Source organism: Dendrobates tinctorius, unplaced genomic scaffold (genome assembly GCF_039654945.1).
Source record: "Dendrobates tinctorius isolate UK_male_01 unplaced genomic scaffold, ASM3965494v1 ptg000086l, whole genome shotgun sequence".
In the NCBI taxonomy this organism is placed as follows: Eukaryota; Metazoa; Chordata; class Amphibia; order Anura; family Dendrobatidae; genus Dendrobates; species Dendrobates tinctorius.
In genome coordinates, this window is record NW_027361754.1 from 13147501 (window position 1) to 13174116 (window position 26616).

The 26616-nt window shown below is 48.0% G+C and overlaps 1 protein-coding gene across 2 annotated transcripts in view; it reads left to right on the forward strand.

Annotated features, from left to right (window-relative positions):
- MASP2 (MBL associated serine protease 2) overlaps positions 1-23629 on the forward strand; it is a 127546-nt gene extending 103917 nt beyond the window's left edge. For both annotated transcript variants that reach the window (XM_073585073.1, XM_073585072.1), the window contains 4 exons: positions 8654-8732; positions 9030-9164; positions 20351-20428; positions 22734-23629. In XM_073585073.1, coding sequence (XP_073441174.1) covers positions 8654-8732; positions 9030-9164; positions 20351-20428; positions 22734-23506 — 1065 coding nt within the window. In that variant the 3' untranslated portion in view covers positions 23507-23629. The remainder of the gene's footprint in view (positions 1-8653; positions 8733-9029; positions 9165-20350; positions 20429-22733) is intronic.
- The last annotated feature ends 2987 nt before the right edge of the window (positions 23630-26616 follow it).

Here is a 26616-nt window from a genome sequence, read left to right on the forward strand (position 1 = left end):
ATCTTTACATGGGTTTGTATAATAAATGCATGCTAGGAAGGTTACAAAGAGGCAGATTGTCATGCTGTGATATGGAAGGTTAAACAGAGTGCACCAACTCCTCTACATGGCAGCAGAGCAGAGAGAGAGTTGAATATCAGCTCACAAGCAGTCCAGCAGTACCACAGCGAAACAACCATTGGGTGGCAACAGAATAGCATACCTCCCAACTTTAAAAGAAGGGAGAGAGGGACAAAGGCTGTGGTGCGCGCAGCGCGCCATGACAAATTTTAGGCCACACCCTGACCACACCCATTTCACAGCTAGTCACACCCATGTCCATGCCCCAAACACACCCATTTAGCACTGCTGATCACACTGACTGGTACTGAGGGCACAGTGGCTGGTACTGTGGGCACACTTACTGGTACTGAGGAAAAGAAATAACAGAGAGAAAAAAGAAAACAGAGAGAGAAAGGGGAGAGAGAGGGAGAAAGAAAGAGGGGAAAGAAAGAAAGACAACAGAGAAAGAAGAAAGAAACAGAGAGAAAGGAAGAACAGAGTGAAAGAAAAAGGGGACAGAAAAAAAGAACAGAGAGAGATAAAAAAAGAAAGAGGGGAAAGAAAGAACAGAGAGAAAGAAAGAGGGGAAAGAAAGAACAGAGAGAGAAAGAAAGAGAAAGAAAGAGGGGAAAGAAAGAAAGACCAGAGAGGGAGAGAGAAAGAAAGAGGGGAAAAAGAACAAAGAGAAAAAAAGAGCAAGAAAGAGGGGAAAGAAATAAAGAACAGAGATAGAAAGAAACAGAGAGAGACAGAGGGGACATAAAAAAATAACAGAGAGAAAAAAGAAAGAGGGGAAAGAAAGAACAGAGAGGGAGAGAGCAAGAAAGAGGGGAAAGAACAGAGAAACAGAAAGAAAGAACAGAGAGAAAGAGTGGAAAGAAAGTACAGAGAGAGAAAGAAATGGGAAAGAAAGAACAGAGATAGAAAGAAAAAAGAACAGAGAAAGAAAGAGTGGAAAGAAAGAACAGAGAGAAAGAAAAGGGAAAGAAAGAAAGAAAACAGAGGGAAAAAAAGAGAAGAGAGATAGAAAGGCAGAACAGAGAGAGAGAAAGAAAGAGGGGAAAGAAAGAACAGAGAGATAAAGAAAGAGGGGAAAGACCAGAGAAAGAAAGAAGAAAGAAAAAGAACAGAGAGAGAGAGAGTGGACAGAAAAAAAGAACAGAGAGGAAAAAAAGAAAGAGAGGAAAGAAAGAACAGAGAGGGAGAGAGAAATAAAGAACAGAGAGAGAAAGAAAGAGGAAAGAAGGAAAGAACAGAGAAAAAGAAAGAGGGGAAAGAAAGAACAGAGAGAGATGGTAAAGAAAGAACAGAGAGAGAAAGAAAAAGAAAGAAAGAGAACAGAGAGAAAGAAAGAACAGAGAGAAAAAAGGAAAGAACAGAGCGAGAGAGAAAGAAAGAAGAGAGAGAAAGAGGAAAGAACAGCGAGAGAGAGAGAAAGAAAGAACAGAGAAAGAAAGAACAGAGAGAATGAACAGAGAGAGAGAAAGAAAGAGGGGAAAGAAAGAACAGAGAAAGAAAGAGGGGAAAAAAAGAACAGAGCAAAAGAAATAACAGAGAGACAAAGGAAGAGGGGAAAGAAAGAAAGAAAGATTAGAGAGAGAAAGAAAGAGCGAAAGAAAGAAGAGAGCAAAAGAAAGAACAGCGAGAGAAAGGAAGAGAGGAAAGAAAGATTAGAGAAAGAAAAACAGAGAGAGAAAGAAAGATTCTATAAAGTTACTATAGCAGCCCGGCTCTCATTGTAATGCCCACCTGAGCCTCCCGGTGCAGGACATATCATGATCCGCTCACATAGCCGGCATCCCTGAGTCCAAGGCGATCTCGCTGTCCGTGCTATCGGAGGAGGACACGGTGATGGATCTGAAGCATTCCCTAAAGTGTCTCCATGGTTCCGTCACAATCTCCTCCCAAAAGTACCTAATTTTGGGTCAGCTTCTAGCATGTCGCTTCTGGTGGAACGTCACGTGTGAATTTTAAAGTGCTCTTTGGGGCTCCGCTGCGTACTCCTGTGTCCGCGGGAAGAGTAAGCTCCCCGAAGGGGCAGACTCTGAAAATCGGGACAGTCCCGCTGGATCCGGGACACCTCATACACACGGCTCTGCTCCGTGCACCTCGCACACGCGCGGCTCCGCTCCGTGCACCTCGCACACGCGCGGCTCCGCTCCGTGCACCTCGCACACGCGCGGCTCCGCTCCGTGCACCTCGCACACGCGCGGCTCCGCTCCGTGCACCTCGCACACGCGCGGCTCCGCTCCGTGCACCTCGCACACGCGCGGCTCCGCTCCGTGCACCTCGCACACGCGCGGCTCCGCTCCGTACAAACACGGCTCCGCTCCGTACACCTCGTACGCGCGCGGCTCCGCTCCATACACCTCGTACGCGCGCGGCTCCGCTCCGTACACCTCGTACGCGCGCGGCTCCGCTCCGTACACCTCGTACGCGCGCGGCTCTGCTACATCCACACTGAAAACCCCTCCTGACCCCACACACAAACTTTCCCTCATCCAGCACCATGACAACCAGCACAGCAGAGTCCTGCAGACACTGAGGGTTGTGCGCACAGGACCTGTGATGAGGTCACAGGAGGGGCGTAGTCAGGGGTCACATGATCAAAGGCCTCTGATAGAGGCCCCTGATCATGTGACCCCTGACTCCTCCCCTCCTGTGACCTCATCACAGGTCCTGTGCGCACTGAACAGCCCAGCAATCAGCGATGTCATTGCTGGGATTCATCACTGTGGAGTCGGTGCATGGGGGGCGTGCGGCTCAGTATAATGCGGGAAAAATAAGCTCCCGCCCGGAACATGCTATCAAAACCGGGACTGTCCCGCCAAATCCGGGATGGTTGGGAGCTTTGGAATAGTCATAGAGCCAAGTATTAACCAGAGAATACAAAGTCAAAGAGAAGCCAAAGTCAAATACTGGGGAATCCAAACACACAGAGAGATAAGTAGCAGGGGCGGGCATAAGGAAGGTAAACAGACATGGGTAGGATCAGATGCACGCAGCATGACAAATCAGGATGTCACGCTCGCGCCTTGGCTGATTGGCGGGACCTGGGGGGTTGTGGCCCCACTGTGCCACAGACCAGACTACCCTGGAAGGGGCTTGACTAAGACAGCTGCCTTGGTCTTCTCTGGAGCCTCCAATGGTGAGGTCAGGGTTGTGTGGCAGGCAGCTGCCAGGTGCCACTCCAGGGTGGTGTTCGGCTGTGACTGCTGATCCCATTCGGGGACAGGACACTTGGACAGGTGCGAGTGACAGGCAGGCAGGTGGGCACGGCAGGCATGACTGGTACCCAGGCAGTCACGACTGAGACACAGGGCAGGCTGGCACGGACGAGACACAGGGCAGGCTGGCACGGACGAGACACAGGGCAGGCTGGCACGGACGAGACACAGGGCAGGCTGGCACGGACGAGACACAGGGCAGGCTGGCACGGACGAGACACAGGGCAGGCTGGCACGGACGAGACACAGGGCAGGCTGGCACGGACGAGACACAGGGCAGGCTGGCACGGACGAGACACAGGGCAGGCTGGCGTGGTATGAGAAGGAACAGGTAGGGGCCTGTTCACACAGCAGGTGCAGTTACCGGTATAGGCAGGAAGGAGTGGAGTATGACTGAACAGGTTTGGACCTGTTGACACAGGAGGAGCAGGTACAGGTATTGACAGGAGAGAGTGGAGTGTGACAAAGCAGGTTAGGAACTGAGCCGCAGGAGTGCGGAATAGGTGGAGCCGCAGGAGTGCGAAATAGGCAGAGCCGCAGGAGTGCGGTGCAGGCGGAGCTCCAAGGGTACGGAGCAGACAGAGCTGCAAGGGTGCGGAGCAGGCGGAGCTGCAAGAGTGCAGAGCAGGCGGAGCTGCAAGAGTGCAGAGCAGGCGGAGCTGCAAGAGTGCGGAGCTGCAAGGGTGCGGAGCAGGCGGAGCTGCAAGGGTGCAGAGCAGGTGGATCTGCAAGGGTGCAGAGCACAGACAGGGAGGACACAGGGAAAGACACAGCAGGGAAAGAAGCCAAAGACAAGGAGGCAGGGGTAGGACAGAGTTCAGACAAAGTACAGGGACAAAGACCCAAGGACCAGGAAATTCTGCCTCGTGGAGGGCAGACAGAGGTACTAGGCAAGACAAGGTCAGGATCTATAGCACAGAGACCAGGATATTCTGCCTCCTGGAGGGCAGACAGACAGGCACAAGATAAAGCTAAGAGTGTAGCCTCCAGAGAAGGAGAAACACAGAACAGGGCCTGGCTTACTCAGCAGCAAAACACTGAGTTTAGACATTGCTCAGGCAATGTTCCAGTGGTTGGGGCAGCCCTAAATAGTAGAGGGCTCTAGGTAATTGGTCAGGGACACAATAGCCAGGTGCACCCTGACTCCATAAGAAGCAGAGTTCAGGCGCCGCCCCCCTATACACACAGTCAGGAAACATGAACATAGCAGACAGGAGACAAGGCAAGGAGCTGGTGGCAGAGAGAAATCACATCATGACCTGGAGCAGTGAGTAAGGTGGTGAGTGGGGGATGGGAGGCCATGCAGCGATGCCAGCAGGGTTGTTACACAGGAACTCATCAGAGCCAGTTACACACGTCGAAGGTAAGCAATATAACTGGCAATGCACGCAGGTTGCAGCACAAAGATATAGTACCTGACACAGAAATGAGGCAGGGAAAATTAACCCCTAACATGACCAGACCAGGAAAAGAGAGACAAGACAAAACCCGGGCTGGATCATGACACAGATGCAACATTTGAGGTGCCCTAAAGGGGAAGCACCTGTTGACAGGTTCCCTATAAAGTATATCCATCACTAAGATTTTAATTTTTGATACTCTCCCTGAAGATTGGAGGGGTCCGGTTCCTGAGATCCCCACTGATAACTCAAAAGACTGTCCAAAAGCACACAGATTTGCAAGCATAAGTGCTCAGCTGTGGCTCAAACACAGCAATGTGCTGGCTGAACACTTCTCTTTTTGGAGCAGAGCACACATGACAAATGTTTTAGGATCCAAACCCCAAGAACTCAGAAGTGCCAGCCATTTCATGCCCAGTCACATTTAAAAGCATGTGGGTCGCCCTCCCAGGGCTGTGGGGTACTCGGTACCGGGCCGGTGTCAGTGGGATGTGTCACAGCAGCGGTGACCCGGTCCGTGGCCCTGGGCGCCCAAGTAATGGTCGTTTGTAGTTAATGGAATGGAATAGTTCGTGACGCCACCTGTGGTGTTTGGCAAGCAAGATGTTAAGCCAACGCTGCGTGCAGATCCTCTGGGGCTGATGGTGTGTTGCAGCATAGATGGTGTAGCTCCCCTCAGGTGAAGCTGTAACCCCAGGGCAGTGTAGTTGCAATAGATGAGAATAGGCGCAGGTGGTGTGAGGAATGTTGGTACCCAGATGTAGCGGTGCTGACGGTGTTAGCGCACAAATGAATGGAAGACACCAGGGCTTGCAGTTCCAAAGCTTTACTCACAGTCCGTGGTACACGCTGGTGCCTGCCTCCGGGCCGTGTCCTCCGGGGCAGAGACTCAATCAACCTCCCGGGCAAGTCAGGATTCTCCTCTCCAACACTCCGCCAACATGTACCTTTCCTGAACGACTCCTCTATTGCGCCTTTTAGTGTGAAGAGCTCCAGTACCGTGGTACTCTGAAGTTCCTCCTGTCAGATGTTCCTAACAACTCTACTTGTATGGCAGACAGCTGTAGCCTCTGTCGGGGACTGCCTTCTCCGGAGTCCTGGCTCTCTATTCAGTTGCTGTTGTGTCCCAAGTCTTAGATGGGAGTAGTGCATTTACAGCCAACTACTCCACCGGTGTCTGCTGCAGAACCATAAGTGTCCATACAACCTCGGGGACCGGGCCCCGGCCTTGGGCTGAGAACCTATAGGCAGGGATCCTCTTCCAACCCACAACTCCTCTCTGTTCTCTCTACTCCTCTTTCCTATGGAAGCTTAGGTTGCAGTTCTACATCCTTCTCCTTCTGTTTCTTCCCCGTGCCAGCTGGCTCAGATCACTGAGGCAGCTGCAGCACTCCTTCCTCCATCCCTTCCTCCAGGGATCCCCACTCCTCCCGAGTCGCTTCCTTCCTCACTGACCTCCTGTCAGACTGAACTGTAAGGCTGTTCACACACAGCGTTTTTTTCGTGTTTTTTTCCTGCGGATTTGCCAAAAAATCCGCGGGAAAAACGCGAAAAATAAGCTTCCCATTCATTTCTATACATTTTGCACTTTTTGTGCACATTGATGTGTTTTTTACCGTGAAAAAAACGCATCGCAGTAAAAAACGCAGCATGCTCATTAATTTCGCAGATTTTTCTGCGTATCTGATTATTTCCATGCGTATAGAAAATGCGCGGGAAAAAAACACATAAAAACCGAGCAAAAATCGTGCGGTTTCTGTGAAGGAAGTCAGGTTTTCCAGCAGAAATTTTCTGCTATGTGTGTACTTAGCCTTATTCTAAACCTTCCAAACCTTTTATATGGATCTCCACTCCACCCACCTCCCAGCACATCAGTGTTCCATACAGGGAACCACCAAGTCACTCCTAATGTCTAGGAGGAGAGAGACACCTCACTGTGGATGTGCAGAAGTACCCTGCTGTGTGGGATGCGGGTGTTGGGAGTGTGGAAAGGAATTCCCACCTTACCCGGATGGTGGGGCACTACACCTTAGGAGAAGGTGCAGTACCTCTGTGGCAACTGAGCCTCAGGGGCGCCACATATGTAATTAGGTACTTGTTAATCCCAAATGAAAAAACAAAAATATATTAAAAAGTTGCTAAAACTTTTCAAGTGGCCTTACAACTACAAGCAGATCATTGGAGTTAAGAGTCCCTAGCATCCCACTCCAGACCTTATTTAGGCCTCCTCCCTGAGAGGTTGGCAGCCTCTGGCTGAACACACACTGTCCAGGGTACAGCTTCAATAAAAACTTATTGGCTATGGAGGTGGTGGGGTGTGAGCAATCGGTGAGGGTCTCAGGACCGGATGGCCAACGATCTGCTTGTAATTATAATGGCGCTGAAATATAAAAATAAACCTTAAAACAACAAGAAAACCTTTATACAAATAAAATAGTCAAGGGCAGATATTCACTGACGGTAAAATAATAACTGTCCTCTGGGACAAACAAGATAGCTTTTGTCTTTATCCAGGACGGGGTTTCGCTTTGGCCCATCCTGATCAGACTGGGGGTTAATTGTTCCGCCTCTCTCTGGCAGAGGGCGGCTATTTAATGCTCACTGGACCTAGGTCCGGTGTCAGTTATACTCCTGCCCTCAGCTGAGTTAGTTGACCTTGTGCGTACGTGTGCCTTGTGCCTGATATCTTGCTTGCTTGTTTGGTTTTGATCCGGTTCTGTCCCTGTTACGAGTTCTGCCTGCCCCTCTTGTACTGCGCTACCTCTCGTGTATGACTCTCTGCTTGTGACCCGACTTCTCTCTGCTCGTCCCCTTGGTACCACGTCGCCCTCTTGTTTATGTCCTTTGGCTTTGTCTGACTACCCGTCTGTTTGTCCCTCCTGTGCCTCGTTTGCCCGTACTGTTGTGACCTCCGTTTTGCCTGACTCTGAGTTGTTGTATGGTGTCCTGTCATATCTGAAAGCAGACTATGAAAAAAGGAGGATGATTGACCTCATGGAGATCAACATCCGACACTGCGGAGACACCATCACGTGTTTCTCAACGCAGTGATTCTAGAGCACTGCTCCCATCCCTTATGGGAAATATGTAAAACATGCAAATATATAAGCCGCGGAGACACCATCACATGTTTCTCAACGCAGGCATTGACTAGCCAGGTCTTTTACCGGGAAGGAACAACCACGGGAAGGGCAGTCTCCAATGAAGGAAACCACCTATGCCAAAACATGGTATCCATCCACAGACAGCTGTTTCGGGGTATTGCCCCTCATCAGTGTGGAGTAGGAAACTGGCTAGTGGGAGCAATGCCTAGTAACAGACCATGAAAAGAGGAGGATGAATGACCTCATGGAGATCAACATCCGACACTGCGGAGACACCATCACGTGTTTCTCAACGCAGTGATTCTAGAGCAATGCCCCCATCCCTTATGGGAAATATGTAAAACATGCAAATATATAATAATAATATAATACCCCGAAACAGCTGTCTGTGGATGGATACCATGTTTTGGCATAGGTGGTTTCCTTCATTGGAGACTGCCCTTCCCGTGGTTATTCCTTCCCGGTGAAAGACCTGGCTAGTCACTGCCTGCGTTGAGAAACATGTGATGGTGTCTCCGCGGCTTATATATTTGCATGTTTTACATATCTGAAAGCAGGACACTAAGCCCCGCCTCCTTGCAGTCACCTGACCATAGGTCCTGTGCCAGCTTACTAATTTCAGTGTCCGCAGGTCCTGTGCCTCTTTACTTTGCAGGACTGACTGGACCCTGACACTAATAGCTTGAAGCACGCATTGTCACCTCTGCTGCCCTGCTCCACAGGTATCTTTTAGCACTGTTTCTGTACTCAGGACACGCGCACTGGCTCTGTGAGCGAGTGTAGTGCGGTGTCTCTGACAGCTTTCACAGGTTTTGCTTCTTATCACTTTGGTTAATATCAAAGAAAGTATTTTATTATGTGATTTCTCTTTCTTTTGTAGAACGGAAATATTTTATCTTCCTTTACTGCAGTATGTCAAAGCGACGGGACCTGGGATAAACCACTGCCAAAATGTGAAAGTAGGTTCTGTTTCCTTACACAATCCAAATACTACAATGGGGTGTAGCCTGAGAGAAGCCATAGGCCCATTAGGTTAACCCTTTGAAGATGCCTACCCGAGGCAGTCCATCTTTCTCAGTTTCAGGGTTACGCCATTTCATCTCCAGGTTAAGAGTACAGAAAAGCTAGAATGGCCTTGCAATCCCTAATAAAAGGTCTTCACTTCAGGTCAAGGAACAAGATTTAGTTTTTTCTTTTGTAATATATAAGAGTGGATTAACTAATGTAGTCTGGTAATATGTCCCCTCCGTTACTAGTTGTAAACTGCGGCCCACCTGATCCAGTCGAAAATGGGAATTTCACATTTGAAAACGGGAATGAAGTAACTACGTACAATCAGCAAATTCTATACAAATGTGCAGAACCATTTTACAAAATGAAAGAGGATCAAGGTAAGGAAATTACTACGTGTATATACATGTAATACATGAAAAAAGATGCCAACAAGGGAGGAGACGCAGAAATAATTCAAAAGACTATATGAATCTCTGTACTTGCTATGGACTCAACTGATGATGTGGATTCTCTAAGCTGCAGGTCAGGGTGGACAAAACAAACCAAAGACCATGGCATGAAACAGCGAGGACCAGGACAGCAGGCAGACAAGTGAAACAGGGAATGCCAGAAGACACAAAGCCAGAAGCGACACACATGGGAATTTACAGTTGTGCTCAAAAGTTTACATACCCCGGCAGAATTTTTGCTTTCTTCTCATTTTTTTCAGAGAATATGAATGAATACACCCCATACCTTTTTCTCCACTCATTGTTAGTGGTTGGGTGAAGCCATTTATTGTCAAACTACTGTGTTTTCTCTTTTTAAATCAAAATGACAACCCAAAACAGCCAAATGACCCTGATCAAAAGTTCACATACCCCATTTCTTAATACTGTGTATTGCCCCCTCTAACATCAATGACAGCTTGAAGTTAATGCCAGTTTAAATGCTGCTAACTGGCATTAACAAATCCTTGGATATCTGTAATGTCACGTGTGACTGGATACACCGCCTCCAGCAGGGCGAATTTATATAACACCCGTGACCCTGGATACACTGCCTCCAGCAGGGCGAATTTAAACAGAGTTAAGGGAAACACCGGGGAAACAGTTACAATGGAGGGCCCCTGCAATAGGGAACTGGGATGTGGAGACCTCCTGCACTCCCCTGAGTCAGTGTCCCTACCCTCCTGACGATCCCTAGGCAGGTTCTGCACCTGGCGACGAGCTGGATACCTCAAATCCCTAGCTTGCCCTGCACCTATCCCTTTCTAGTGAATTGGACGGTGCAGAAACTAATCCCACCACTGTACTAATACACACACAAGGAAAGTAACAAACAGGGAAAAACACCACTTAGCTTTGCTCTGTTGCTATTGCTCCCAGCAACAGAGTACGACACCAAAGTTCAGCTTCACCCCTGAAGCTCGACACCTGAATTCAGCTTCCGCCTGAAGCTATTACACCTGAGCTCCCCTGAGCTGCCAGGAACTCCTCTCTGTAGTTCCTTCCTTCACCAGACTTCGTTGGAAATGAGCAATATCACCAACAGTGAGTGAGACCACCTGCTACTCCTTTATAGGTAGCAGCCAGGGAATCACACCTGCTTCATTATCACGTGCAATAGCACTAGCGGCCACTGGGGGCAACTAAACTAAAGTAACCAGAGTGCAATGACCCTATCGGCCACCGGGGGCAAAACTAACTTTAAGGCAACAGCTTAAAGGAAAAAAAAGGTTACTTGTGCAAAATCTGTCATAATCCAACCTGGATCATGACAATATCTTTTTGTATCCCTTTCCTGTTTTATACAGTTCTACTACTTTTTCCCATAGATCCGTTGACAATTCTTTTGCTTTCTTTTGCTTTCTCCATGACTCACAATCCAGAAATGTCAGTGTCTGGATGAAAGATGCAAGAGTCTATCTGGATCCCAGAAACTCACTCAGCTTTTATGCACACACACTGATTACAAACAAACAGGTCACAGGTGATGATGTTACCTTTAGCAGCCATTCAAACCCATTTGTGTCAACTTCTGTGCATGTTATCATGCCAAAATTACCAGGGTATGTGACCTTTTGATCAGGGTCATTATGATTTAAAAAGAGAAAGCACAGTAGTTTGACAATAAATGGCTTCACCCAACCACTAACCATGAGTGTAGAAAAAGTTTTGGTGTTATTGTCACGGAGTGACTGGCCCAGTGTGACACGACCCACCAATCGGTTGGTCACTAAATGGCGAAACAAAAACACACCAGGAAACTTTTAACAACGGTGGGCCCTGCGATAGGGAACGGGGAAATGGACACCTACTGCACTCACCTGAGGATGTGCCCTCGTCTTACTAATGTCCCTATACAGGTTTTTTTCAACCCGTCGCTGAGCAGGATACCTAAACCCTCACTTGCCCTGCTCCTATCCCTAAGTAGGGAATTGACAAGTGAGGACACTGGTCCCACCGCTGTGCTAAGACAACACAAGGTAAGGTAAGACAAACACCACAGGGAATAGGAAACACAAAAACAACACTTAGCTTTCTCTGCTGCAATGCACCGCACAGCAGAGTAAGGCATCAGATAACAGTATTCAGCTGAAGCACCACTGCACCAGCAACCTCCTGTCTTCAGCCTGGTTGGTATCCAAAAGGACCTGTATCACCAACAGTCAGCTGATGCATCAGGTGACCTTTTAAAGGATGGTGGGAATGGTCACCACCTGCATCAGCAAACTCGGCAGCAATGTAATTACACCAGCGGCCACCGGTGGGGGGGGACTGACATTAACCCCTGATGGTCTGAAAGGAAAAAAGTTTTAATATGAAATGCCAAATCTACCACAGATCCAAAAATGGATCATGACAGTTATCATTCAGATTCTTTGAAAAAAGGCCAGGAAACCAAAAATTCTGCCGGGATATGTAAACTTTTGAGCACAACCATAAGATAAATACACAGTTCAGGATTAGTGGCAGCATTTATAACGTGAGCAAGTCCAAAGATTATATTTATTTTACTCACATACATAGCGCCATTAATTCCACAGTGCTTTACAAACATTATGGACTCTGTCCCCATTGGGGCTCACAATCTAGAATCCCTATCAGTATGTCTTTGGAATGGGAGAAAACCGGAGAACTCGGAGGAAACCCGCGTAAACACAAGGAGAACATACAAACGCCTTGCATGACTTCGCTATGCTGACAGCAGGCGAAGGGTTAATTAGCAAACAAATGGATAGTCACTGACAGCAGTGATGAACAGTCCAGCTTGATTATAGAGACACTACACTCATACAGCATTTGTAATGTGTATAATATATATGTGAAATAAGTTTGTTGTGCTTATAGCAGACGAAGAATTAACTGCAGGTCTGAGCCAGGAAGTAAATGCAGATTGTTGAAACAAACTCCAGACACAAGATAACAATACAAAGCATACTTAATATTCAGATGCCCAGGGGTATCAGAGTCTGCCTTAAAAGGCCTTGGGCGATAGTCACTGGGGTTTGCTGGGCAACTCATGAAAACAGACGGAGCACATCAAAGACCAGCAGACATAATTGAAGGGAGCAGAGGCATGTGTTGAGATATACTTCTTCCTCCATTTGTAAGCCATTCATTACCCTCCCACTGAGCTCTGAAAAACACAGCTCTAATCTCGACGTAAATAGGATGGACTCTAAGCGCAATGAGGTATCAGACACTGCTGCCTACTGAAGTCTATGGAAAGGAGAACTGGGGGGGGGGGAGCAGGGACAGACAGACCATGCGGCATCTTTCTAGTGCTTTCCATCACCCCAATGCTGGGTTCATATCCACAATGCTCAGTAATGTTGTATATCGCTCTATCTGTTGCTGCTGCTTTTTAGAATATTCTATACTCCAACACTTATCTCAACCTGGAGCTAGATTCACAGCTACCATGCTCAGTACCGCTGTACAATGTCCTCCATGCTGTTGCTGCTCTAGACTCATGTCTGCGTGTGCCGTGTATTGGAGACTTTGTAGCAACTAGCCAGCACTGACTAGCTCAGACACTGTAAAATGGAAATTGAGCATACATAGGGGAAAAATGGTTATAAAAGCAGGATACGTCATAAATTGGCCAAAAGTAGTATTTGTCACGCCGCCCTCACCTGGGGACGGGTCCCTGGGCCTGGCGTCACCACGTCCGGTGTCGCGGCCGCTGCGGGGGTCCCATCGGGGGTCCCACCTCTCATACCTAGTTAAATGGTTGCTCAATGTTGCTAGTACACATGCGTTCTCTTCTCAGTTCTGTCTACAGCCGTGTCCTCTCTATGGTCCTGGAGGACCTGACCCGGAAGTCCTAGTGATCATGTGCTACATCAGTCTACCTCTTCCTTTGGGAGGTGCCTGATTATTGTTATGCTTCCTGGCTTGGTCTGCTTTGTCCTTGCCTGGCTGTGCGCTGTACTCGGGTCCCCTTTCTTGTGCTCTGTTGTGCCTCCTAGCACATGATCTGTCCTTGAACTCTGCCTGGTGCTCTGTTGTGCCTCCTGGCACATGCTCTGTTCCAGGCCTGTGTTCTGTCGTGCCCATCAGCACATGCTCTGCTGCTCAGTTGTGCCTCCTGGCACATCTTCTGCCTAGCCTGCATGTGCTCTGTCTAACTCTGTACTCAGGCGTGCTCCTTAGCACGCTCTCTGCTTTGCTCGCACCCGGGCATGCTTGTCTGTGCACGCCATACGTGCTGTCCTGTACCCACCTTGCACTATCCTGTATCTAGCGCACTCCCGTGTACATGCCTTGTATTGTCCTGTACTCTCCGTGCCTCCATACACTCGCCCTGTACCGTCCTGTACCCTGCGTGTCCTTGTGTCCACGCTCTGCACGTTCCTGCAGACACAATCACTCGTGTCTCCTGCGAGCCGGCCACCTGGTGCCAGCAGTCGTGGTACCTTACCCCCTTTGGCTTGCCCCTGACACTCCCTGTATAGGGGGTGGTCCTCACTAGGTCAGCTCGCCCTGGGAGGGTTGGTGCCATGACCCAGAGGGTCCACTCCAGGACCATGGACTCCGCTGGTACTACGGCTTCCGCCCAAAAGGAGCTGCTGTTCCTACAGGAAAACCAGACTAGGATCATGTCCTTTTTGAAATCCATGGACTCCCGTCTGTCGGCCTTACAGTACTCTGACCCTGGGAATGCCTACCAGTTGGCCAGCGTCCAGCAAGAACTCACGCAGCAACGCAACACCCAGGCCCATATCCTCAACTATATGGCGTCCGTAGATAACTATCTCATTTCCCTACAATCTGTTGCCTCCGATTCTGCCCAAGTCTCGGCCCCGCACCCGTTGCCCTGTTTATGCAAACCACCCCGATATAGTGATGACCCTAAGTTTTGTCGGGGATTTTTGAACCAATGCCGGTTACATTTTGAGCTCTTGCCGCAGCACTATCCCATTGATCACGCTAAAATTGCCTTTATAGTTTCCCACTTAGAGGGGGATGCGTTAGCATGGGTGAATACCCTCTGGGAGTGTGATGATCCACTCGTCTCTCAGCTCTCCACTTTTTTAGACACCTTTCGCAAGGTGTTCGACAATCCGGGTCGTCTGGCTTCCACCACCGAGTCCCTCTGTAACCTCCATCAGGGTACCCTATCGGTAGGACAATATGCCATCCGTTTTCGCACCTTGTCCTCCGAACTCGGTTGGAACAATGAAGCCCTGGTAGGGGTCTTCTGGTGTGGCCTGACCGGTTGGATCAAAGATGAACTGGCAGGTCGAGATACCCCAACCTCCTTAGAAGATCTGATCTCTCTTGCGACACGCATAGATCTACGGTTTCAAGAGCGTGCCCGTGAATCAGCCAGAGAGCGAAGACCTCCTTGTCTCCCTTCAACTACACGCAGTCCTCTCCGCTCATGCCCTGTGCCTTCTTCTGCGGTCTCCGCTTTTGAGCCTATGGAGTTGGACCGTTTTAAGATGGGTTTGGGAGTTCCTCTCATTTCCTTTGATCCTGTCCTGTGAAGCCAGGAAACTTCTCTGCCTAATAGAGGTAGGAGAGAACTCCCTAGGTATACGTGACTCCTCTGATCGTGTCGGTTCTGTTGAATCTAGACTCTAAGCGTTATTCTGAAGAGGCCTATATAGACTCAGGCACGGCAGGGAATTTTATTAGGCTTGAGGCGGTTGAAAAATATGGGATCCCTGTCAGATCCCTGGAGACTTCTCAGACAATTGTTTTGGTCGATGGTAAACTCTTGCAGGAGACTGTTACCCATATCACTGAAGAGATTGAGATGCAGATTGGAGCCCTGCACCGAGAGATTTCCTTCCATGTCTTGTCGACTATGTCCCACGGGCTTCTTCTTGGTCTCCCTTGGTTACGGACTCATGAGCCAACCCTGGATTGGCGGTCGGGCGATATACTCCGCTGGGGCCATCCTGTCAGAAGAAGTGCTTGTTGTCCGTCCATTTCATGAACTTTACCTGTCCGTCCTCGGCACCTGCAGGTCTGCTGTCGGTTTACTGGTCTTTCGCGGATGTCTTCGACAAGAAGGAGGCCGAGACACTGCCTCCACATCGACAATACGACTGCCCGGTTGACCTCGTTTCTGGCGCTACCCCACCCAGGGGTAGAATTTACCCACTTTCGCCTGCTGAAGCCCAAGCTATGTCGGAGTATATCAAAGAGAATTTAGCCAGAGGTTTCATCCGTAAGTCCTCCTCACCCGCAGAAGCGGGCTTCTTCTTTGTCAAAAAGGACGGCTCCCTCCGTCCCTGCATATACTATCGAGGGCTGAACGATATCACGGTCAAAAACAAGTACCCACTGCCACTGATCCCGGAACTCTTTGACCGGCTAAGAGGAGCACAAATTTTCACCAAGCTGGATCTTCGTGGGACCTAAAACTTGATCCGTATTCGTTGCCGTGACAAGTGGAAGACCGCCTTTAACACCCGAGATGGTCACTACGAGTACTTGGTCATGCCCTTTGGCCTCTGCAATGCCCCAGCGGTGTTCCAGGAGTTTGTTAATGACGTCTTCGGGGATATGCTGTACTCCTGCGTGGTAGTCTACTTGGACAATATCCTCGTTTTTGGCTTTGGAGGAATGGAGATACTGGAAGGTGCCATACATACGTTCAAGATCTTTACAGACCATAAGAACCTGGCATACATCCAGTCTGCTCAGAGACTCAATTCTCGGCCAGCCAGGTGGTTTTTGTTCTTCACCCGCTTTGACTTTGAACTTCATTTTTGGCCTGGCGACAAAGACGTTAAAGCGGATGCGTTATCAAGGTCTTTCCAGTCGACTGATACTGAAGAGGAACCTTCCCATATCATCGACCCATCTAAGGTGATTACCGTGGCCCCTGTCAAGTTGACCACGTTACCTCTGGCAAGAACCTTTATGGCTGAGAACAACCGGAAACGAGTGTTGAACTGGGGACATTCGTCCAAGATTGCCGGTCACGTTGGTGTCAAAAGACACTTTCCCTAATTTCTCGCTACTATTGGTGGCCATCCATTTCTCAGGATGTCAAAGAGTTTGTAGCTTCTTGTCCTTCCTGGCCCAGAACAAGGTACCCAGACAACCACCCTCCGGTATTCTTGTGGCGCCCCTGAGGCTCAGTCGCCACAGAGGTACTGCACCTTCTCCTAAGGTGCAGTGCCCCACCAACTAGGTAAGTTGGGAACTCCTTTCCACACTCCAACACCTGCACCCACACACAGGATAGTTCAGCAATGGACCAGATTGCGGCTCCATGCTTAGAGGATATCAGAGCACCTTTCATGGGTCCTTGCTTCGTAACACGAGATGTGCTGGGAGGTGGGTGGAGTTGAGATATATAAAAGGATGGGAAGGTTTAGAATTACAGATCAGTCAGGCGGAGAGTCTGAGTCAGAGAGCAGGCTGACAGGAGGTCAGCCTGACGGGAGGTCAAGGCAGAGGAAGACAGTCAGTCAGGAGAGACTGAGGACTGGTCTTAGTGGAACGGGCTCCCCAGGAGAGGAAGAGAGGAAGGAGTGCTGCAGCTGTCTCTGTAATCTGAGTCAGCTGGCACTGGGAAAGGAACAGAAGGAGAAAGACGTAGAACTGCAGCCTAAGCTTCCATAAGAGAGAGAAGGAACAGCGCGGAACGAAGGAGTAGGAGAACAGAGAGGAGTTGTGGGTTGGAAGAGGAACCCTGCCTATAGGTTCTCAGCGCAAGGCCGGGGCCTGGTGCCCGAGGTTGTATGGACACTTATGGTTCTGCAGCAGACACCGATGGAGTAGTTGGCTGTAAATGCACTACTCCCATCTAAGACTTGGGACACAACAGCAACTGAATAGAGAGCCAGGACTCTGGAGAAGGGAGTCCCCGATAGAGGCTACAGCTGTCTGTCATACAAGTAGAGTTGTTAGGAACATCTGACAGGAGGAACTTCAGAGTACCACGGTACTGGAGCTCTTCACACTAAAGGTGCAATAGAGGAGTCGTTCAGGAAAGGTACATGTTGGCGGAGTGTTGGAGAGGAGAAGCCTGACTTGCCTGGGAGGTTGATTGAGTCTCTGCCCCGGAGGACACGGCATGGAAGCGGGCACCAGTGGTTACCGAGAACTGTGAGTAAAGCGTTGAAACTGCAAGCCCTGGTGTCCTCCATTCCCTCTTGCGTCCGCCAGCACTGCTACATCCCCTGCGCCGGACACTACACCATCAAAGTGTCCCCACATCTACACTGCCCTGAGACAACAGTCCTGCCTGTGGAGGGCTATACCACCATTGCTGCATCCCACCATCTGTCCCAGAGGATCTGTCTGCAGCGTCGGCTTAACATCTCCCTTGCCGAACACCACAGGTGGCGGCTTGAACTATTCAATTCCATTGGACCACAATCCCGCCATTACTTGGGCGCCCAGGGCCACGGACCGGGTCACCGCTGCTGTGACACATCCCACTGACACCTGCCCGGTACCGAGTACCCCGCTGCCCTGGGACGGGGCGACCCATTCTGCTCCCGCTTCCTGTATTTTCGGTTCCATGGCAGCACATAGCCATGGATTTCACTACCGATTTGCCTCGTTCCTCCGGCTGTACTGTGGTCCTAGTGGTTGTAGACAGATTCTCTAAGATAGCCCATTTCATTCCTCTTCCTGGTCTACCCTCAGCTCCTGAATTGGTGAAGATCTTCATTTCTCACATCTTCAGAATTCACGGCTTCACGTGTCGGACAGAGGGGTTCAATTCACGTCCCGGTTTTGGAGAGCTCTTTGTGGACTCATGAAGGCGACATTGGACTTTTCTTCCGCCTATCACCCCCAAACCAATGGGCAGGTAGAACGTACCAACCAAATCCTTACATCCTATCTCCGGCACTTTACTAATGCTCATCAAAATGGGTCAGTCTATTCCTTGGTCAGAGTTTGCCTGCAATAACCACTCCAGTGAATCGTCCACCAAGTCTCCCCTCCTCATCGTCTTTGGACAGCACCCCAGTGTGCCTCTTCCGGTACTTCCTGTCTCGGGGGTACCTGTGGCCGATTCTCTGTCCGTGGAATTCTCCAGGGTATGGCAGGAGACCAAAACCACTCTTGAGAAAGCACGTGACAGGATGAAACTACACGCTGACAAGAGGCGCCTGGAGGTTCCTCCATATCTCCCTGGTGACAAGGTGTGGCTCTCCTCCAGATACATCCGCCTTAAGGTACCATCTTACAAGCTAGGTCCCCGTTACATTGGTCCTTTTGAGGTCCTCAGGCGTATTAATGATGTTGCATACAAACTGAAGCTACTTCCTCTCCGAGTTCCCAATTCCTTCCATGTGTCACTCCTCAAACCTGTGGTACTGAACCGGTTTCGTCCTTCTCCAGGCCACACTGCCCAGCCTGTTGGCCTGGGGGATGAGTTTGAGGTGAATGACATTCTGGCCATGAAGAAGGTAAGGGGGAAAACCCTTTTCTTTATTGACTGGAAGGGTTTTGGAACCGAGGAGAGGTCATGGGAGCCCAGGGAGATTATCCTTGCACCCCAGATTTTGTCTAAGTTCTTCTCCAGCCTTAGAAAGAGGGGGCGTAAAGGGGAGGTACTGTTACGCTGCCTGTCACGCCGCGGGCCCGGCGTCACCACTTCCGGTGTCGCGGCCGCTCCGGGGGTCCCGTCTAGTGATGTGTCGTTCGCGAATGATCCGACACAAAGAGCCGGCTCCCTGTTGTGAACGATGGGAGCCGGCACCCCAGTGAGAGCCACTAAAATCCTTTATTGGCTCTCACTGGGCGTAAAATCCCGGTGTTCGGCAGACGTAACTCCGCCCACCAGAACAAAACTTCGCCCAGTAAGCAATCTAATTGGTTCCTAGCAAGTGGGTGGGGTTTCGGACGCCTGAACACATATACAATAGGGATCCATTTAGGATCCAAAAAGAGCCGGCTCTTTTTGTGAGCGGAGCGGTGAGAGCTGGATCACCAAAAAGAGCCGGACTGCCCATCACTAGTCCCGTTGGGTGTGCACGCACACCTCTCGCACCTAGTTCCATGATTGCTCAATGTTGCTAATACACATGCGTTCTCTTCTCAGTTCTGTCTACAGCCGCGTCCTCTTTATGGTCCTGGGGTACCTGACCCGGAAGTCCTAGTGATCATGTGCTATATCAGGCTACCTCTTCCTTTGGGAGGTGCCTGATTATTGTTGTGCTTCCTGGCTTGGTCTGCTTTGTCCTTGCCTGGCTGTGCGCTGTACTCGGGTCCCCTGCCTTGTGCTCTGTTGTGCCTCCTGGCACATGCTCTGTCCTTGAACTCTGCCTGGTGCTCTGTTGTGCCTCCTGGCACATGCTCTGTTCCTGTCCTGTGTTCTGTCGTGCCCGTCGGCACACGCTCTGCGCTATGCTCAGTTGTGCCTCCTGGCACACCTTCTGCCTAGCCTTGTACTCTGGCATGCTTCTCTGCACGTGCTCTGTCTAACTCTGTACTCAGGCGTGCTCCTTAGCACGCACCCGGGCATGCTTGTCTGTGCACGCCATACGTGTACCCGTCTTGCACTATCCTGTTTCTAGCGCACTCCTGTGTACACGCCTTGTATTGTCCTGTACTCTCCGTGCCTCCGTACACTCGCCCTGTACCGTCCTATACCCTGCGTGTCCTTGTGTCCACGCTCTGCACTTTCCTGCAGACACACTCACTCATGTCTCCTGTGAGCCGGCCACCTGGTGCCAGCAGTCGTGGTACCTTACCCTCTTGGGCTTGCCCCTGACACTCCCTGTATAGGGGGTGGTCCTCACTAGGTCAGCTCGCCCTGGGAGGGTTGGTGCCACGACCCAGAGGGTCCACTCCAGGAGTCGTCACAGTATTTATAAAATAGTCTGAAAAATCACCTGAAGCTACAGGAATACTTTAAATTTGAGTACACACACTTCTTTAACCAGATATCTAAAATACTGAAATGCTGACTTGTTTTAGAAACAAAACTGCAGAGGAAGAGACATAAAGTGTGTGTAGCAAGAAGACGTAGTCTATTGTATTGCAGTTAGAACTTCCTGTAACTATTCCAATCACTTCATGTGTTCACTTTTTGGTTGCTATTCATATAAAGAAATTGAACAAAAATATATATTTCTTTTTATTTTTTTTTACAGCACGATATCGGTGTGGAGAAGGAGGCCAATGGGAAGAAATCATTACTAGGAATAAAAAGCTCCCAACCTGCGCACCTGGTATGTGAATGGAAACCAGCAACTAAATAGATGATTAACCTTCTGATATTCAGCAATGTAATTTTTTTAAATACCTAAAAGTTAGGAGAATGATCAACAGTGTATATACCAGGTAAAGACTAGCCAGTATATGGTCCCCAAAAGGAAAAAAAAAACCCAAAACAGCCATTTACGCCTCATCACTGACATTTCTCTGAATGGTTGTAGAGGACATCAGAGGAATTATTTGACCACTTATCCCACTGTTCCCACCTATATTTCAGGGCAGGAGACAAAGGAAAAGTGAGATTAATCACAGATTGAGACTGGTGTTGAGATCTATTGAGAAAACATTCCCATCTATGGGCAGCTTAACATTAGCACACCTCCTCCCCATTCTGTACAATGACAGGTAAAGGTACTGTCACACTTAGCGATGTACCAGCGATCCCGACCAGCGATATGACGCGGTCAGGATCGCTGGTACATCGCTAAGTGGTCGCTAGTGAGCTGCCACACAGGCAGATATCACTAGCGACATCGCTGGGGACGGGGATCGCTACTTACCTGTCACACCAGGCGATCCTGCATCCTCCTGCCCGGCTCCACGCGTCGCTCGTCGTAACCGCAGGAAGCGCCGCAGGAAGCTGACGACGAGAAACAGTCCTGGACGTTCTCGCGTGATCAACGATAACCAGCGGGGGAGCGGGTCGTTGGTAAGTATCACACACAGCGATATCGCTAGCAATATCGCTATAACGTCACTAGTTATAGCGATATTGCTAGCGATATCGCTTAGTGTGACATGCCCTTAACACCTCCAACTTTCAGATAACATAGATCCACCATTCACAATAGCTGATGTCACAGCTTACTTCCTCCTCGTCCTGTATAATGGCTGATAAAAAAAAAAATCTTGTGGTTAATAATCTTTATATAGCGCTAACATATTCCGCAGCGCTTTACAGTTTGCACACATTATCATCACTGTCCCCGATGGGGCTCACAATCTAAATTCCCTATCAGTATGTCTTTGGAATGTAAGAGGAAACCGTAGTACCTGGAGGAAACCCACGCAAACACAGGGAGAACATCCAAACTCCTTGCAGATGTTGTCCTTGGTGGGATTCGAACCCAGGACTCCAGCGCTGCAAGGCTGCAGTGCTATCCACTGAGCCACCGTGCTGGTTTTCACAATATAGTCATATGAAAAATATAAAATGATCAACAAGTTTTAAAAATGCATTTAACATGAAAACCTGATATAACAAAAGATGGTTTCCCGATGACACTTTCGGGTAATCCCTTCAGGGCCATTTTTTGTCCTTGGTGTTTGTTCTTTTTTTCCTTCCCTTCTTCTAATGGTTATAAAACTATTGTCATTTTATTTGCCGATAGAGTTGTAAAAAAAGGTTTGTTTCTTTTGCACATCGAGATTTGTACTATTAAGTAATACAATTTTGGGGGTACATATGATGTTTTGGTGGCTTTTCATGGCATTCCTTTAGAATGTGCAGTGACAGTTTTTTCACCCTTTTACTTGGTTTACTGCTTTAAGTTAATAGATTCATGAAATCTATAAAATTACCCAATCATTATCTACGTGACTGCCGGGACTACCCTGTAGACATCCTGTGAAAGGTCTTTCTTTGACCCAACCAACAGTTCTCCTGCTTTGCACGGAGGAGAAACAAAACCCAGAAACACATCTGCAAATAGTTTCTGGTTCGGCTTCTTGTCCCAGATCTGGTCTAAAGACCCTTTAAAAAGGGTCAAAAATGACTTTTAGGATTGCTACCTCCAACATTTGGCACCCAGTTATAATCAAGCAAAGCAAGCATGGCCACGGCTTGAATAAACTGCTTTGCACAGATGAGGAGCAAAACCCCAAAACACGATTGCAGATGACATTTGCCTTCTTATGACAGGTCTTGTCAAAAGGCACTTTAGAAAAAAGAAAAAAAAGGGTCAATAGTGACTTTTAGGATTACTACGTCCTACAGGTGGCACCCATATATAGTCTACTACAGCAGTATGACCACAGCTTGATTTCAACAGGGCATTATAGATAGCAGTTCTCAAGATCACAGGCGGTCCCAGAGACTAAACCCTTGGCAATCAGCAAGTTTTTACGTATCCTATATAATGCCGCCCTAATGGTTGGGTCATGGAAGGAGGGGGATAGTACTTAATTGCACTATTTGAGCAACAGTTCCTTTAATCAGTTGGGAGTAACCCTTTAAGTTAGTATAAATTGTGCAGAGACACAGGTTGTGTTACATCTTGACTCCTTGTACTTTCATGCTCCATTTCTATCTCACCTCAGATTGCGGTAAGAAAAAAACAGAGATCAGTGGAAGAATAATGGGAGGTAAGACAGCCAAACTGGGCGATTTTCCATGGCAAGTCTTCATAAAGAATGAGGACAGTAAAGGAGGTGGAGCGCTAATTAATGACAAATGGATTATAACCGCTGCTCATGTCGTCTATGACAAAAAGCCACACGAAATTACCATAAAAATGGGAATAATCAACAGGACGGACCCTAATGCATATATCGCCACTCCCAACTCAGTTTTTATACACCCACACTATAAGGACGATGACTCTTTCAACAATGATATTGCACTGATTAAAGTGCAAAAAAAGGTCCCACTGAGTGAAAATATCTTCGCAATCTGTCTTCCAAGCAAAGATGAGCGATTCCGGGTCAGCCACACTGGGGAAGGTCACAAGACCGGAGACGTGGCTGGATGGGGTAAAACAGAGTCTTCACGGGCATCCAGATTGCTGCGTTATGTTGATGTGGACATAATTGATCAAGCTAAATGTAAAGAGGCCTACCTAAAAAAAAATGGAGTAGTCACCGACAACATGTTCTGTGCCGGTAAAGAAGATGGGGAGAAAAAGGATTCTTGTCAAGGAGACAGTGGCGGTGCACTCGTCTTTAAAGACACAGTCTCCAATAAATGGTTTATAGGGGGGATAGTATCCTGGGGGAGCAATGAGTGCGGTTCTCAAACACTATTTGGGGTGTATACAAATGTAAGAAACTATCTCGACTGGATACAAGCGACAATCATGGCAAATGCTGACTGATAACCAAGAGAAACTATAAAAGCTTGATAGGCAAGCCCCTTAAATGTAAAGGGGTTTACGAAACTTTCAGAGCGTTGTGGGGGAGAGAATGTAATAAAATCATATAAGACTCTTTTCCCACCACTCGATTGTCGATTACTTGGCTGTAGCAATTGCTCTCTAGCAGCACAAAAAATTACCAAAGCCAAATGACTCGGTGGTCCCATTCTCATCATGCAACGATCCATACATTTCTGATTTTAAACAAGGCAACTGTCACAAACCATTTTTGAATTTGTGGCAGCTCTGGTTCCACTCAGTTTAAACTTTTTTCCTTTCAGGCCAGCAGGGGATAATGTAATTTTTTCCCCGCTGGCAACCTGGTGTTACTGCAGTGCTGCTGGTTCAGCTGATGTAGGTGACCACTCCCACCATCCTTTATAGAGTCACCTGATGCATCAGCTGACTGTTGGTTATACAGGTCCTTTCTGGAGACCAGCCTAGCAGAAGCAGCGCTCTGGTGCCTGCCACATTTGGTGTTAAGAGTCCTGTTGCTGTTGATATCTGCGGTGTGGAGCTTTGCAGAGATGCATATAAGCTAAGTGTGGTGTTTCTTCTCCTAGTCCCTTTTGGCGTTTGTCACTTTCCCCTGTGTTTATTATCTGCAGTGGCAAAGGCTAGTGCTCCTTGCTGGCCAGTGCCTTAGCCAGGGCAGAGACAGGTGACACTAGGGATTAGGTTCCAGTTGGCGTTAGGGGGAAGGACCTGCATAGGGTGTTAGGGGAGTGCAGGGACAGACTCAGGCTGAGCTCAGGTGGTGACCATCCCTCATTCCCTATCGCTACATCCTTTCTTTCACCTTTTCCATGCCGTTGTGCGTGAGTCACGCCATCCGTTGAACGACCACCCGTTGGGGTCGAGTCACACTGTGACAGCAACATTTGGTTTTCTGCCTATATTTAGTGTTTTGGTTTTTTTTTTACAAAAAAGTGCAATTCCACAATTGTTTTTTTTCCATGTTCACTAAATGTTAAAACTGACCTGCCATTAGGATTGTCCAGGTCATTATGAGTTCTCAGATAACAAACATGTGTAGGTTCTTTTTATTTAGGTGGTGAAAAAAAGTCGCCATTTTCTGAAGCCCATAGCATCTCCATTTTTTCTGACCTGGGGCTGGGTGAATGCTTATTTTTTGTGTGCCAAGGTGATGCTTTTATTGATACCATTTTGGTGTAGATACGATCTTTTGAACTCCCGTTACTGCATTTTAATGCAATGTTGAGGAGACCAAAAAAATGTAACTCTGGCGTTTTGATTTTTTTCTCGTTACACCGTTTACCAATCAGATTAATTATTTTTCAATATTGATAGACCGGGCGATTCTGAACATGGCAATACCAAATATATGTATTTTTTTAATAGTTTTATTTTGAATGGGGCGATTTGAACTTTTATTTTTTAAATATTTTTAACTTGCTTCAATAGTTTCAATGGGAGACAAGAAGCTGCCATTATCTGATCAGCCCTGCTCTGTGTAGCAGAAATGCTCACTAGCTATGAGCTCTGACAGCTGGGCAATGATAACCACAGGAGACTCCTGCAGACCCCGGGTTGTCATGCCAACCCATCGGCAACCCACAGTCATATGAACTGGGCGAAATTAGTGAAGCGATTCCGGAGCGAGAGTGTCAAATGCCACTGTCAGAGATTGACTGCGGCATTTAACATGTTAACAGCCATGGGTGAATGGCAATGAAATCAGCAGACTTGTGCTAGAAGAGTTGTGTACTCAGCGCCGGAGCCCACAGCAAACGGGGAGCGATAAAGGGGTTAAAAAAAATCTTAAATCAATAAATACATTTCTGTAAAAAAAAAATTAAATAAAAAAAATAATAAAAGTACACATATTTGGTATCGCCACATCCGGAAAGACCTGATGTAGAGATCTGTAACACTAGTTAACCCCTTCAGTGAACACAATTTAAAAAAACATGACACAAAAAAGTCTTAGTTACTCACCAGTAATGGGATTTTTCAGAATCCATGACAGCACCATGTGACAGGGGATCTATCCTTCAAGGACAGGGAAACTTCTGGCATAAAAGGGCGGCGCCTCTCCCATTCATCACTTGGATTACAGAGCTCAAGAGGACCTCCAATGGTTATTGCAAATAAATAAAAATTTTACCCGTATCACCAATTGCAATCCTAAATGTGACTTTATACACTAGAGAAAGAAGTGCTCACCCACACGTGACAGGAGGTAATATAAGGGCGCTGTCATCGGTTCCGAAAAATCCGGTTCCGGTAAGTAGCTAAGGCTATGTATCACCCATGACAGCACCACAAGAGAAATACACAGAAAGTAAGAGTTCAGGGAGGGATTACAGCCTGGAGCACCCTTGTTCCAAAGGTGAGGTCAGAAGAGGAAACAGTATCCAGACTGTAATGCTTATAGAAAATGGAAGGAGATGACCAAGTTGCTGCCTTACAGATCTGCTTGATTGAGATGTCCGATCTCTCGGCCCAGGAGGTGGCCAAAGCTCGTGTAGAGTGAACCCTCAGGCCTACTGGAACTACTTGCCACTTGCAGAATAAGCTAAAGAAATAGCTTCCCTAATCCACCTAGCTATTGTGCATTTTGAAGCTTTAAACCCTTATCTGGGTCCCTGGAAGGACATCAACAAAGAATTATACTTTACAGAGGTCAGGTACAGTCATATGTTAAAGTTTGGGCACCCCTATTAATGTTAACCTTTTTTCTTTATAACAATTTTGTTTTTTGCAACAGCTATTTCAGTTTCATATATCTATTAACTGATGGACTCAGTTATATTTCTGGATTCAAATAAGGTTTATTGTACTAACAGAAAATGTGCAATCTGCATTTAAACAAAATTTGACCGTGCAAAAGTATGGGCACCCTTATTATTTTCTTGATTTGAACACTCCTAAGGCCGGGGTCACACTAGAGAGGAATACGGACGAGTGAGAGGCGTTAAAAGCACGCATTACACACGGACAAAATGTGTGACTTGCGAGAAATACGCACCCAGTATCCTTTAGAAAAGCCGGCAATTCAGTGCGCGATACAGTAAAATCACACTGACAGGTTTTATAACACAAACGAA